At 40.6% G+C, this 14510-nt stretch overlaps 1 protein-coding gene across 1 annotated transcript in view; it reads left to right on the forward strand.

Moving 5' to 3' along the window:
• Positions 1 to 14510, forward strand: part of LOC121888635 (complement C3-like) — a 35848-nt gene that overhangs the window by 15046 nt on the left and 6292 nt on the right. The window contains exons 14-35 of the mRNA XM_042400256.1: positions 54 to 245; positions 403 to 552; positions 741 to 870; positions 1718 to 1786; positions 2050 to 2247; positions 2374 to 2491; positions 2610 to 2698; positions 2861 to 3000; positions 3927 to 4139; positions 4454 to 4505; positions 4629 to 4718; positions 4896 to 5102; positions 5500 to 5575; positions 5719 to 5878; positions 6033 to 6128; positions 8334 to 8484; positions 11080 to 11165; positions 11586 to 11663; positions 11778 to 11933; positions 12054 to 12116; positions 12226 to 12307; positions 12444 to 12492. Coding sequence (XP_042256190.1) covers positions 54 to 245; positions 403 to 552; positions 741 to 870; positions 1718 to 1786; positions 2050 to 2247; positions 2374 to 2491; positions 2610 to 2698; positions 2861 to 3000; positions 3927 to 4139; positions 4454 to 4505; positions 4629 to 4718; positions 4896 to 5102; positions 5500 to 5575; positions 5719 to 5878; positions 6033 to 6128; positions 8334 to 8484; positions 11080 to 11165; positions 11586 to 11663; positions 11778 to 11933; positions 12054 to 12116; positions 12226 to 12307; positions 12444 to 12492 — 2645 coding nt within the window. The remainder of the gene's footprint in view (positions 1 to 53; positions 246 to 402; positions 553 to 740; positions 871 to 1717; positions 1787 to 2049; positions 2248 to 2373; positions 2492 to 2609; positions 2699 to 2860; positions 3001 to 3926; positions 4140 to 4453; positions 4506 to 4628; positions 4719 to 4895; positions 5103 to 5499; positions 5576 to 5718; positions 5879 to 6032; positions 6129 to 8333; positions 8485 to 11079; positions 11166 to 11585; positions 11664 to 11777; positions 11934 to 12053; positions 12117 to 12225; positions 12308 to 12443; positions 12493 to 14510) is intronic.

The following is a 14510-nucleotide window of genomic DNA, read 5'->3' on the forward strand; positions in this document are numbered from 1 at the left end:
CAATATGTACACACATGTTGGCTGAGTGCTGATGTTCAAATCTGTGCCCTCAGATCCTGAGCAGAGGTCAGCTGGTGAACCATGGCCGTCACAGGGCAAAAGGACAAACACTGATTTCCCTGTCATTTCCCATCACCAAAGAGATGCTGCCATCATTCCGCATCATAGCCTTCTACCATACAGATGACAATGAAGTGGTATCAGACTCTGTTTGGGTGGATGTCAAGGACACCTGCATGGGCTCGGTGAGGCACACAACACTGAAGTAGTTAAACTGATGAAGTGGACAAAAAAATCCACCCACAGTCAAGCTGATTTAAGTTCTAGGATATATTTTTATGTAACCGCTCTAACAAATACAAATCTGCAGGTTTCCTTCATTGTCCTTCTCTTCACATCTAGCTGAAGCTGGAATCAGATTCAACCTTCTTTGAGCCTCGCAGGACGTTTGGTCTGAAGGTCACAGGAGACCCAGGGGCCATAGTGGGACTGGTGGCAGTTGACAAAGGCGTCTACGTCCTAAACAACAAGCACCGCCTCACCCAGAAAAAGGCAATTTCTTTATTCTATCTGTATTTTCCAAACTATTTGAAGGGGGATTCATCGCAAAATCTAGGTTTAAGACATAAATAACTTGTACACACGTTCCCTTTTCAGTATTTCTAAGGTACACTGTAAGGTAAGGTATACTGATATGTCTGTTTAATTTAACCCTTGTGTGTTTGTATTTTGCTGCACAGGTGTGGGACCAAGTAGAGAAGTACGACACAGGCTGCACACCAGGTGGAGGGAAGGACAGCATGAGTGTGTTCTACGATGCTGGGCTGTTATTTGAGTCCAGCTCCGCTTCTGGGACCCCCTACAGACAAGGTGATACTACTTAATATGTAGTCTCATTGTTTTCCCTCCTCCTACTTATCTCATTCATCCATTCCCAACCAAACCCAGCTTGGGTGTGGTCAGAAATGCGTACCTTTAGCCACACCCAAGAGTGATGTCACTGGGTCATTGAGTATACCTATGGATCACTGCAGCAAGAGAAAAAGTTAAACCACTAGAGGTCAGCAAAGACATGATTTTCAGGTGGTATTAAGTTGCTCTTTACATGGTTGGTTCACCCAAATTACATTTTATTTCCCTGATGCCGTATGTGATTGATTTCACTTTATTGTTGAAATCAAGAAGATAAACTACTGGAGGTCAGCCAAGATAGATGGTTTCAGGGACTCTGAAGTAAGTTTTTTTTTTTTTTAATTGTCATTTTTTAATGCTCTCAGCACAACTAACAACGTTTGCAAAACAATAGGCAACAGATATCTTAAGCTCCAAAACTAGCTGCAAAATACCACTAGGGTAAGTGAGAAAATATGTTTTATGTAATTCTGGTGAACCGCAGTTTTTGGGATATTTCCATGTTGACTTCAACAGTCAGCCACTGATCATGGTCCTGGTTTTGTTAGGGGTGTCAAAAAATTTGCTTTACCAGTATTTGCTAATAAAGCATTTATATTATCTTTTATTATATAACAGTCCAACAAATGATATATGCAATTGTAGATTCATTGTTCGCACACCCACACCTTGTCCCTTTGTCCAACCAGCTAAATGACCTCACTCTGATTTTAATAGCATCACGTCACAGACACCATGCAGAACTCAAGTCTACATTTAACCTTGTTGGGATCCTTTAAAGATTTAGTTTGTGTTGCATTTCCAGAATTGAAATGTCCGGCCCCCAGCAGGAGGAGACGAGCCACTACTATAACGGATGTCACGACCAGCTTAGGTAAGAACCACAGCTGAAACTACCCAATAAACACATATCCAGTCCCCTGTGCCACACAGCTTGGACTCTCCAAAATGTTTGTAGTTACAAACAATATTTGTCTTTGCAATTCTGTCTATCAATGGAAAGATAGAAACACAATTCATATTTCTATTTTCCCTACTTTCAAATGTATTTACATTTTAAATAACTGTCCAGTTGTACGTCACCCCTCTTCTTGCTCTCTATACCTTCTCACCTCTGCTTCTCCTCCTTCTTTCCAGTGAAGCTATATAAAGAAGAACTGCAACGTGACTGTTGTTTGGATGGCATGAGGGACACCCCCCTCTCATACACCTGTGAGGTGCGCAGCGAGTACATCACTGACGGTACAGCCTGTGTCGAGGCCTTCATACACTGCTGCAAGGAGCTGGAAAGACAGCGAGCTGAGATGAAGCATGACAGCCTCATATTGGCTCGCAGTAAGAGACAGGGACGAGGGATGGGAGAAAAGCCCTGGGTGGTTACTTTCCATGGTTATAGAGAAAGTTAGAAAACAATCAGTGTCTCCCAGTGGAAATAATAACCGTTTTAAATCTATTCATCAGGTGAGGAAGATGACAGTTACATGGACAGTAATGAGATTGTTACACGCACCAATTTCCCTGAAAGTTGGCTGTTTATAGAAATCGATCTGCCTGCTTGCCCTTCACATACACCTGATTGGTGAGTCAACTGACATCTATGAACACATACAAATATACTGATAACTAATTTCATGACACCACTTGAATTTAAAATGACCTTTTACCTGTCAACCTGATTACACTTTTCTATGTTTCAGCGGCACAACAGTCTATGAGAGAAATATCCCTTTGAAAGACTCAATCACAACCTGGGAATTCACTGGCATTAGTCTGTCAAGAACTCACGGTGAGGATTCAGTGACTAAAATCTGTCTTGTGCTTTAATTGTGCCTCTTCAACCTTAAAGCCAAAAGCCCACCATTGTACTGTCTCTCCATCCCTCACACTTATTTTCTTCTTCTCTCATCCCTTGTTTGGTTGTGTTTCTTTTAATCCCTCCCATCTTAAGGAATCTGTGTTGGCGATCCGTTAGAGGTAATTGTCAAGAAGGATTTCTTCATTGATCTCAGGCTGCCTTACTCTGCTGTCCGTGGAGAGCAGATAGAAGTTAAGGCAATTCTCCACAACTACAGCCGAGACCGTCTCACAGTAAGTCTATGTTACTCTGCTCCGGTGTTTCAGGACATTCAGCAAGCCGATGAGACCATGATATTTTTCTGGAGAGTTTGCAAACAAAAGAGCAAAAACAATAGTAAATATTGGACTGATATAAATTATGTGGCAAAAAGAGAAATAATAAATGAAAGTAAAGCAAGAAGCAATCCTTTCTCCAGTCTTTGATAGTTGTGATGTCTCACTGCAATATTTACTGTGTGCCTTTCCATTCTTAAGATCAAATCGATCTTTTAGGAAACAGTTTAAAAAATGACATTTTCTTCAAATGGGGACGGAATCATCAACTTAAACGGACGGACTTAAACTAATACTGATCATATTATTTTTAATATATGAGCAAATCCCTATTTAAAGGTACAGTGTGCAGAATTTAGTGGCATCTAGCAGCATGAATTTGGCACAAACAGAATATAATATTCATAAGTATGTTTTAATTAGTGTATAATCACCTGAAAATAAGGATCGTTGTGTTTTTATTACCTTAGAATGAGCCCTTTATAGCTACATAGGGAGTGGGTCTCCTTCCACAGTAGCCTGGAATGGACAAACCAAACACTGGCTCTAGAGAGGGCCTTTTGCACAAATTTTGTGGCCACCATAAGTTCTCCTACACGCTTGGAGGGGGAGGAGTATTCAGTTGGTTGCAATCTGCAACCTCACCACTAGATGACTAAATCCTACACACTGGTCCTTTAAAACTGAAATAATGTTGTTGTTATTCTATAGATAATGAAACACAGTGGCAGAAATTGTTGAAAGTGATAAGAAATTATGTGTAGATGCTCAGAAGAATCAACATACAGTATTTCATCAGAATCTGCTACTCAGGGAGAGGATCCTCATCTTCAATCAACTGCACATACCTCAGTTTCTTTCTCCATCTTTGTCTTGTTTTCAAGGTGCGTGTGGATCTGACTGAAGCAGACCATGTGTGCAGTTCAGCCTCTAAGCGTGGAAAGTATCGTCAGGAGGTTGAAGTTTGGCCCAAAACAACACGATCTGTACCTTTTATCATTATTCCCATGAAAGCAGGAGAATACCCAATTGAAGTCAAAGCAGCTGTTAAAGACGTATATGTCAGTGATGGAATCATGAAACCACTGCGGGTGGTGGTAAGAGGCTTTCAACCAGTTACAATCAGTTTGTACAGTTGCCCTATTTAGCCACTTGATTGAAATCAAAGTCATGTTACTTATTGTCATTAAAGGGAAACACTCATCTTTTGGGGCTTAACTTTGATGCATGTTTAGAAGACTCTTGTTTTCTGTATATCAGTCTTTTTAAATGCAATTGAAAATAAGAAAAACAGACTAAGAAAGATAGAACAATAATTGAACAAGGGAGCCAGATTGTATTTTCCTACACACCAGCCTATAAAGTTTACTCAAAAATATTTTCTCTGATGTTTGTCCTGTTGTTTCTCCAGCCTGAAGGCGTACTGGTTAAATCTAAAGAAAGCATAACTCTGGACCCTAAAGGTTTGTGTGATGAGTTTACCCATTAAATGGCTGCAGTATAGGAGCAACAAAGTAATTTAGTAATATCATGTTTTCTTCACATGGTAATTAATCCTCCAACTTGACCATGGTGCGTCCCTTTAGGTGGTGAACAAAAAGAAACTATCAAGAGCTATATACCTAAGAAGGATTTGGTTCCAGACACACCTTCTAGCACACAGATCTCTGTGACAGGTGAGATATAATGTTGTATGGGCAAACAAAAAACTGCACTGGTGTAAACTGTTACTGTTGTTGCTTCTCATTGGCAATGACTTCACTGGTTGTGCGGGACCTTTACATGTTTGTTTGGTTGTTTCTTCCAGTTGATCTATAATGTTATGGTTTCTGTGTGTGTGTGTGTGCATGCAGGGAGAGAGCAAGTAAGTGAACTGGTGGAGAGCGCCATTAGTGGGACGTCAATGGGTAGTCTGATTGTCCAGCCCTCAGGCTGTGGAGAGCAGAACATGGCCCGCATGACCCTGCCTGTCATTGCAACCACATATTTGGACAAAACCAACCAGTGGGAAACCATTGGCCTTCAGAAACGTGGCGAAGCTTTGCAACACATCAAAACCGGTAGGCACACATAGATACAACAATTAGCACAAAAACCCCTATGTGTCAGATTTTTAAATTTCTGACTTTGGCAGAAGTGATATAAAAAAAGGACAGTGGTAGACAGCAATGCATGCTGCTCCTGCCCCACAGATCCTGGCCAGGAACATTCAGAATATGGGTTGAATGAATGCAACACATAGACTACAGCAGTTTTCACTAGGATTGTCTTACTTTTTTACAAAAACAACAATGCCATCAAAATTATTTGAAAGATGCTACAATTGAAGAAAAAAAATGACCTTATACACTCTAAACGGGGATCACACTTTAACAAGACTTCTCAAATTGTCATACATTGGATAAGATTAATTGAATGGAAGTCAGTGAAAAGGTTGTGGGTTTTGTTTGTGTCCAGGCTACCAGAACCAGCTGAATTACCGTAAGGAGGATGGTTCTTTTGCTGTTTGGCCCCATAGCGATAGTACCACGTGGTGAGGCAACAAAACATTCATAATCACATATGTAAATGTTTGTTCATCCTCCTTAACTGAGATTCCAACTTTGTGAGGATAGGTGTATCTCATGTGAAAATAAATTTAACTAAACTTTTACACTCTCTCCTCTCCTCTCTAAGGCTGACAGCATATGTTGCCAAGGTTTTTGCCATGGCCAACGGTCTGGAGGGAGTGAAAAAAGATCATATCTGTGACGCTGTCAAGTTTCTAATTCTCAATGCACAACAACCTGATGGCCTGTTTAGAGAAGTTGGACAAGTGTATGATGCAAAGATGACTGTGCGTGCAATGATTTAAGTTACATCAGTCTTCAATTGATGTTATAAAATAGCTACACAATCACATCACTATGATCTTACAGTATATGAACAAAGAGATGTTTATGCTGTTGATATTGATGATGGTTCTGACAACTGTGTGTCTGTGTGTGTAGGGTGATGTGAGTGGCACAGATTCAGATGCCTCCATGACGGCCTTCTGCCTCATTGCTATGCAGGAGTCACGCACACTATGTTCTGACATGGTTAATGTGAGTACCTCACCTGCAAACATCTTTTTCCCTCACCAGTTTTATTTTTTCATTCACTGACTCCAAATTAATGATAAGCAAAAGCAAGCTTTCTGCAGTCACCGAACCACCATTAAGCAATTGACCGCTAGCTAATCCCTGCTCCCCTAGTTACTGTTGCTAAGCCTGTCAAGCTTTCCATTCTTGCATGGCACATATGTGGTTTACAATACTCAGTGTAGCACAAATTTTAATCATGTTTCCAGAAAATTGGCTAAAGAAAATGAGAATGCATGCCTTAATGCATGTTTTCATCAACTACTGTTGACTTCAAATGTTAGGAATCGGGCACATCAAGATACAAAGTTACTGGTGCTAATTCTCCAGTTTGGTGCTATGACACCATTGCAGAAGATGAGGGTGCAACAAGCTGACTTAACTGAAAGAACACTAGTCAAACCTCAAACAATGGAAAACCATGTGGAAATGTGATGGAAATATGGCATTTATATTTGTCTCATGTATTAATCTGGGGAACGGTATAGTCTCCTCATCTGTCTACATGGTATTTGTAGTTTCTTCAGTGAAACAGAAGCTTAAATGACATTTAAGTCACATGCTTCAGGTTTCTATTGTACTTTGTTGCATTTTGATTTTATCAATATACCATCTTTTCCACCTCAGCCAAATGTAAAAACTCTTTTTCAAAATTTCAGGGTTCTTTATGCACAAATTGAAAATGTACAACAGGTGGATAATGCACTTAATGGTAACAGTGACAGATTGAAAATTTGCAGAAAGTTTTAAATATGAGACAGAAGTAGATAAAAGCAGGCAAAAGCATTTCTAGCCAGTGACTTTCAGTTTTGCAAGCTAGCAAATTTATCAGCTGTGGCAAAGTAGATAATTAATCTAACGTTTGCTGTAGACCTAGTTAGTCATAGTTTCATAAAGTTGTTTTCAAAGAACAACACTGATATTCTGTGTTTTAAGTCGGCAGGGCAGAATGCAGCCACAATGGCTCCCAGCTGCCTCCAATCCTTCCAACCTGTAGGCTACACCACAGGCTGCTAATATCAACCAAGAGTAAAGGTGTACCATTCAGGAAACTCTGATGCCAGTAAAATCAACTCCTGTATTGTTTCCCAATGCTCTTCCTTAACTGTGGTTTCTGTGGTTGCTATGGTCACACGGCAAGCCACGGCAGCAAGTTGGAAAAGCTGAACCATAATGAACTCTAACTCTGTAGAAGAATAGGTACTCTAATAGAATAGGTACCCAGCAGTTAAAAAGTAACTACAGTTTAAGTTCTTTATAAGTACCTAAGTTGTTGCCCCCTTATTCCATAGCGTCACATCTTGTTCCCCTGTACCTACGTATATGTATTGGTATGCACTGTACTGGTACACCATTAGTAAAAAAGATTACACTGTAACTACGGAGTAATTAAGCTGTACGTTGTGGGCTGTAATCTAAAGTGTCACCAAAGTTACCAAAGATCTGTGCACATTCAAAAGGGGCGGCAGCTGCCCTTCCTCTCCTTGTCGCTCCAGCCTTGGCAACACATCACTTTTACACTGAAATCAAAGGAGGCGGCAGCAACAACTACTTGCTGTCTGAAGGCACCTTTAAAAAAATAGTAAAATCAGACTTATTTTGTTGCAACATAACTGTGTAACAGTGTTTCACTTTTAACAGGACTAGAGAAATTCCTTTGTGGATACGGAATAACTTGTGTTTGTTGTGTAAAATATTCTGGGGTTGCTGGAATGTGACTAGCGTTAGCCTAACATCATGTTTCCAGGTTTGAATTAGTTAATTATGTGCTCTTTGGCCATAAAAGTAAGTATCTGTTGCCACTGTAGATAGTACTGTAGACAGACATGCAAACAATTGCAACTTACAATAGAGCAGATAAACACACACTCCTCATTCTTTTTCTCTTGTGTTTATGCATAACATCATTACCCCACACCCCAACAGTAACCAACTCAGTAACTCAGTAACTAGGCTCAGTATGGCTCATAAGGCAAAGAAGATGGTAAGAGAGGGAACAATCCAGACTTGTCTCAGGTTCAAATACTGCTCTAACATACAGAGTGGTTATTGAAAATGAATGAGTTGCTGTCTTCTCCCCCATTTTAAAGCCTTTTGTGTTCATTTTTACTGTCTGCCTGTTCTCTCATTCTCTTCTTCCTCCTTCCTTCATCTTCTCCTACTGTCCAGAGTTTGCCAGGCAGTATAGACAAAGCTGTTGCCTACCTGGAAAAGCGTCTGCTTAGCCTCACCAACCCATATGCTGTTGCCATGACATCATATGCCCTGGCCAATGAACGCAAACTGAAACGGCAGATCCTCTACTCCTTTGTTTCTCCAGGTGTCGTCACACAACAATATTGTTAATCATATTCAGAAACAGCATCTATAGATGGACATTGACATGGCCAAAATAATCTGATGATTTTACTTTATCAAAGACACAGGAATATCAGTATCAGTGAATACATTAGACAATAAAAACTGCAGTAGAGAAATACCAACAATATATCTGAGCTAATTAAGAAACAGTATCTCATTTACATGGATTGTCCACCAGAACAAATGTTATTTTTCAACATTGTTCAAGACATTCAAAAGCAGTGGTGGAAGAAGTATTCAGATCCTAGAAATACTGTTGTCTAAAAATATTCCATTACATGTAATAGTCCTGAGTTAAAAATGTTATTTAAGTAAAAGTACAGAAGTATTATCAGCTAAATACACTCCAACTATCAAAAGTAAAAGTATCCATAATGCAGACTGGCTTCTTTTAGAGTGTTATATTTTATTGGTAGCCTATATTATACTGTTTGTTTTTATCACTAACAAATACATGTAAGAACATTTTAATGTTGTAGTTTATCTCATCATAGATTAATATTCATAGTACTGCGTCATATTATATAAGTGTCATCATAAAATCATATGTTTCATAACAATATTAGTAATATACCTTATTTACATAGCACCTTTCATACAAAATGCGTAACAAATTTTAAACAGAAAAGAGCAGATAATTTAAACAGTTAAAATATTAAAATATATTATTTATGTAAAATCTTATTCTAAAGGCAACCAGTAACTATTAGAGGCAAAGAATTGTAGTGAGGTAAAAATAATAATAATTGAAATTGCAAGCAGCGATGAACGGGCCCTCATGCCTCCACGCACGTCGTGCTGCGGTGCAATCGAAGGGCTTCTGTCACAGACATGTAGATGTCTTCAGACCCGAGCTGTTTTCAGACAGTGCAAGAAAGACATAAACATCACTTCCTTTGTCCATTATTTTGCCTGCTGCTGGGGCTACTTTGCTGAAATTTTGTAGGGGACGCTATTACGCCAGTTTGTATCACTGATGGAAAACTGTCATGTAGACATGTTCAGGCCGGGACTCTTATCAAACATGTGAAGTTTGGTGCAGACTGGAGCATTTACACTAAAGTTATAACAGTCTCTGTCATGTCGAAACATCAAAACTCAACTCTGCACCACGGTAACGCGCGTCAACGATAACTAAATCTTTTGATAACTTTTGATCACAAACTAGTTTAAATGACACACACTGATTTTGAAGTTGTTGTGTTGAATTTTGTAGGAGGAGTTTGTTAAAATACAAGGCATGCAAAATCACCAAAATTGAGCACTAAATTCAAAATGTCCGACTTCCTGTTGGGTTTAAGCTATGGGTCCAAGAGACTTTTGTGCGCCCTGGCATGATACATGTGTGTACCGATTTTCGTACATGTAGGTTTAATGTGGCGCAGGTTAGCTTTGTTGAAATATTGTAGGGGGTGCTGTCGAGCCATTCTGCCACATCCATGCCCGCCACCTATACAGTATTACAGACTTTAAGACCTATCGTGTGTGCAAAGTTTTGTGAGTTTTCAAACATGTCTAGCCCCTGAAAAACAGCTTTATTTTGTGGCGAACAATATGTTGCTATGGTAACGGCTTGTGATGAAAACTAAGGACTTCCAGTTTTATGGCGAAACATCGAAAACATCGAAATTCTCTGCATCGCAACAGCAAAGGCGTTCAGTGAAAACTCATGATTTTAATAACTTTTGATCACAAACTAGTCTAGAAGACACACTAATTTTGAAGTCAATCTGATGAAATCTGTAAGAGCAGTTTGTTAAAATAGAAAGGATGCAAATTTCCAAAATGGTCGCTTAATTCAAAATGGCTGACTTCCTGTTGGGTTTATGGTTTTGCTCCTATAGACTTTTTTGTGCGTCTGGGCATGATACATGTGTGTACCAATTTCTGTGCATGTTGGTGAAACATGCAGCAGGGGATACAGTTTAGGGGGCGCTGTTGAGCCATTTTCGTCGAGACCTATAAAATATAAAAAATTTTCACCACTTCTGATGTATGTGCAAAGTTTAACGACTTTTCGTGTACGTTTAGTCCCTCAAAAATGCATTTGTTTTGGAAGAAGAAGAAGAATTCCTTCAGATCCAATAGGGCCTTGAACCGCTTGGTGCTCGGGCCCTAATAATTCAATAATAATAATAATTCAATAATAACAACAACAATATTAAGTAGAAAAAACAAAGTAGCATAAAATATATTCAAGTAAAGTACAAGTACCTCAAGTGTGTATTTATAGACAGTACTTGAGTAAATGTGCTTAGTTACAATCTGCCACTGTTCAAAAGTGTGCTGCTCAGTACAAATATGAGAATTTTGAAATTTTAATCGATCTTTATCAGAAATGTTTGGTTATGTTAAGTGTTAATATTAAAAGACAAATATCTGATATTTTTAACTCTCAAATATCAATGTCAGTATCGGCCTCATCAGTCAGACTTTTTATTTAATTTTTCACGGATTAGGTTCAATATTTATTCATTTTTTAGGTTAGATAGTCAAGTAAGCTTTTCACAGGTACAGCATAACAATAAAAAATATTTGTCTGTGTCTCCTTCAGATTTATCCCACTGGCCTGTACCCAAGGGACGTGAGTACACCCTAGAAGCCACAGCTTATGCCCTTCTGGCTTTGGTCAAGGCCGAGGTGAGTAAGTCCCAGTTATGTGTGTTTCACCAGCACGTCATGTTACAGAAAACATACAAGAGAGTCATTATTCTTATTAGCTCACTTAAAGGGCAGATGGTTGGTGAAGAGAGGCATTTCCATGACTGGAAACCAAAGTCAGTGAAATATGTCTCTCAGTAATGTCAAATGTAAAAATGAAGCAGATATTATGTTTTATTGTGATTGATTGATTCTATCAGACAAGTTTCGAGTCTCAGCAAGATGACTGTGTCATAATAATAGGAAAAATTGATTTGGTAATCTAACAATCTATGGTAGGCTTTAGAAACTGACAGGAAATAATTTAAAGTATAACCATAACAGAATTAAGATTTAAAAAATCAAATACACAGTCAATCAAACAGATTTCAACCCTTTTCTTGCCTTCTGTTAATAAAGGCCTTTGAGGATGCCAGACCTGTTGTGAGATGGTTCAACAAACAGCAGAGAGTGGGTGGAGGCTATGGATCAACTCAGGTAACACAGACATCTCTGTCAACCTTGATACTGGACATTCATATACCACTATTTGTGCATCAACTGCATTTTTGTTAAGTTCTTTTGCCCCCCACCCACTCTTTTTCCCTCCAGGCTACCATAATAGTGTATCAGGCCATAACTGAGTACTGGGCAAATGCACAAGAACCACAGTATAATCTGCAAGTCAACATCCTAGTGCCAGGCAAGTCAAAGCCTGACCAGTTCAAATTCAACAAGGAGAACCACTATGCCACCAGAACATCTAAAGTGAGACACACACACATCATGCACAAACACACATATCATACCATCGTGCATTCTGTTCTCTGCGTGTGTTTCCCCCGCTGACCCGTGTGTGTGTTTGTGTCTTTATTTAAATCACAACAGTTCAATGGTATAAACCAAAATGTGGAAGTGACTGCCGTGGGCACCGGAGAAGCAACGCTGAAAGTAAGGATCATCTGTTGTGTATTGATGTGTCCCTTTGGAATTCCAGATTATTTAATTTCATTTATCACAATGAATGCAATATTAAAATGCACTTTTGTCTATGTGACAGATGGTGTCACTGTATTACACTCTGCCTAAAGAAAAGGAGAGTGACTGTCAACAGTTTAACCTGTCTGTGGAGCTCGTCCCAGGTAATTCTGTCTCTTCCACTTTATATATTAGTCTTTATTTGTTGCTTTTTGTGTTCCTTAAGTTTTTTTCTTTAATGAGAAAAACTATGTAAAATACTAACAAAGTAAATACTACATCTACTGTTTGCTCCTCCAGAGAAAATGGAAGATGATGAGAAGATATACAAGCTGAAAATAGAAGTTTTGTAAGTACAATCAAGATGTAACAGACTTGTGTCTCAGCAACATGGCTTTATACAGAACATTTTCTAACGAGCTACGGTCCTTCATTATTTCACTTCTTCTCTGCTCTTTCTGTTGCTCTCGTTTGTCGCTCACCCGCCAGAAGCTGTGTCAGAAATTGCCTTTTTATCTAGTTCTGAACCAGTTTTATGCCATATATATTTTAATATACTTTTAGTTATTGTAGCATATCTACCCCCTGAAGACAGAACTTTGAAAAAAGGATCAGCTGGTTGACAGCTTTATCTCAATCATCACCGCCCAGGCAAAGCATATCTCCCATATGCAGTCCTCCAGCCTTATCACCCAGGCGGCCCGATCGCTCTCCTCACTGATGTCACAACTGATCTCGGCCTCTACTACCACCCTTCCTTGGCTGCCTTAAATGCACACTGGCACTGCCCACCCAGAGAGTCCTGCAGCCGAAGCGGGTGGCCATTCCTTCGAACGAGAGCTGATTCTGGGGGCACTGGAAACCACCACCTCCACCGCTGCACTGGAGCCACCAGCTGATCCGGAGGTCGGCATGGGAATGGCCCTGGTTCACAGCTCCACTCCGATGCCGTCCCAGCCGTCCTGAGCTGAGGTGGTTCATCGCGGCCAAAGTAGGGATTTGGTTAAAGGGAGAGTCTCTCCACCACCTCCTTTCACTCTCTCTAACCTCTTTATTTCCCTGATGGATGAAGCTCCGGTCCATCCTGGTGATGCCTCTGCAGACCTGTCGGCGTCCGAGCCAGCAGACCCCACTCCAGCTCTGGCCCCTCCCGTCACCACTGCGTCTCCTCCATCTGTGGCCAGCGCAGATTGAGTGGCTTGCTACCCCACGATTGGGACGAGGCGCTGTAGGATGCTGCAAGAGGCTGTCATCAGACGCTCAGGAGATCTTCCTTGGGCTGTGCCTCCTCGCTCCTACCCACCTGCACAGATTATTCTACCTGAGCAGCTGTACTCCTTGCAGACGGAGCACCCGCTGTCCAGTTCTGGTAGCTCGCACACTTCACCTCCTTATCCTCTCACCCCCCCCTTCCTGAACTTACTGCCTTCACTCCCAACCTCCATCCCACAAATAGTGCTGCATGTAGGGACGAACGACACTTCCCGTCGGGAGTCTGAGCACACCAAAAATGACTTCAGTCTCCTTTTTAACGTTTTAAAGGACACTGGAAAGTCCATTTTTATCAGCAGGCCTATTCCCTCCTTTGGACGCAGAGCTTAGTGCTTTAGCCACATTCTCAGCCTGAACACCTGACTCCACTCCGCATGTAGCACTCAAAACTTGGCTTTTATTGAAAAATAGATGGAGAGAATCTTCAAAAGAGATGGGATTCATCCCAACAGGCAGGGTCGTCAAATGCTGTCGGCAAATTTTCAGCACGCGATCCAGTGTGCTCCATGTGCATGACTGTGTACACAGCACACACCCACTCCAAAACCCCCCTCTTCCTGTTTCATCCCAGGACACCATCTTGTGCGCCAGCACCCCCTATTGTCCTCCACCGGCAGTAACTCTATCATCTGTCCATCTCCCCTCTTCAGATCCTGGCTCACCGATTCTAGTTATCACAAACTTCAGGCCAAAGAAATGTATAGCCATTCGTAAATTTACAGTAAACGGTAGCAACCTGATCCAGATCACCTGCAATCATAAATCCTTACTGCAATCCACTCTGATTAAGATAGCGTTAATCAACGCTAGGTTGGTGTGTAATAAAACTTTTATCCTAAGGGACTTTTTTGTTTATTACTGAGACCTGGATGAAATGTAGTGACAACATGGCCTTGACTGAACTGTGTCCCACAGACTGTGACTTTGTTAGTGCACCCAGGATGTCTGGTTGAGGAGGAGGCTTGGCTGCTGTTTTTTCCAAACAGTTTATGCAGCTCTGTGGACATAGGTGAGTTCAATGCGAGCTCCTTCTAGCGGTTCAGTTCAGTTTTTGGTGGTTGGGGGATGGGTCCCCGAAGAACACAAGAAGCTGGT

The sequence above is a fragment of the Thunnus maccoyii genome, chromosome 2 (assembly GCF_910596095.1).
Source record: "Thunnus maccoyii chromosome 2, fThuMac1.1, whole genome shotgun sequence".
In the NCBI taxonomy this organism is placed as follows: Eukaryota; Metazoa; Chordata; class Actinopteri; order Scombriformes; family Scombridae; genus Thunnus; species Thunnus maccoyii.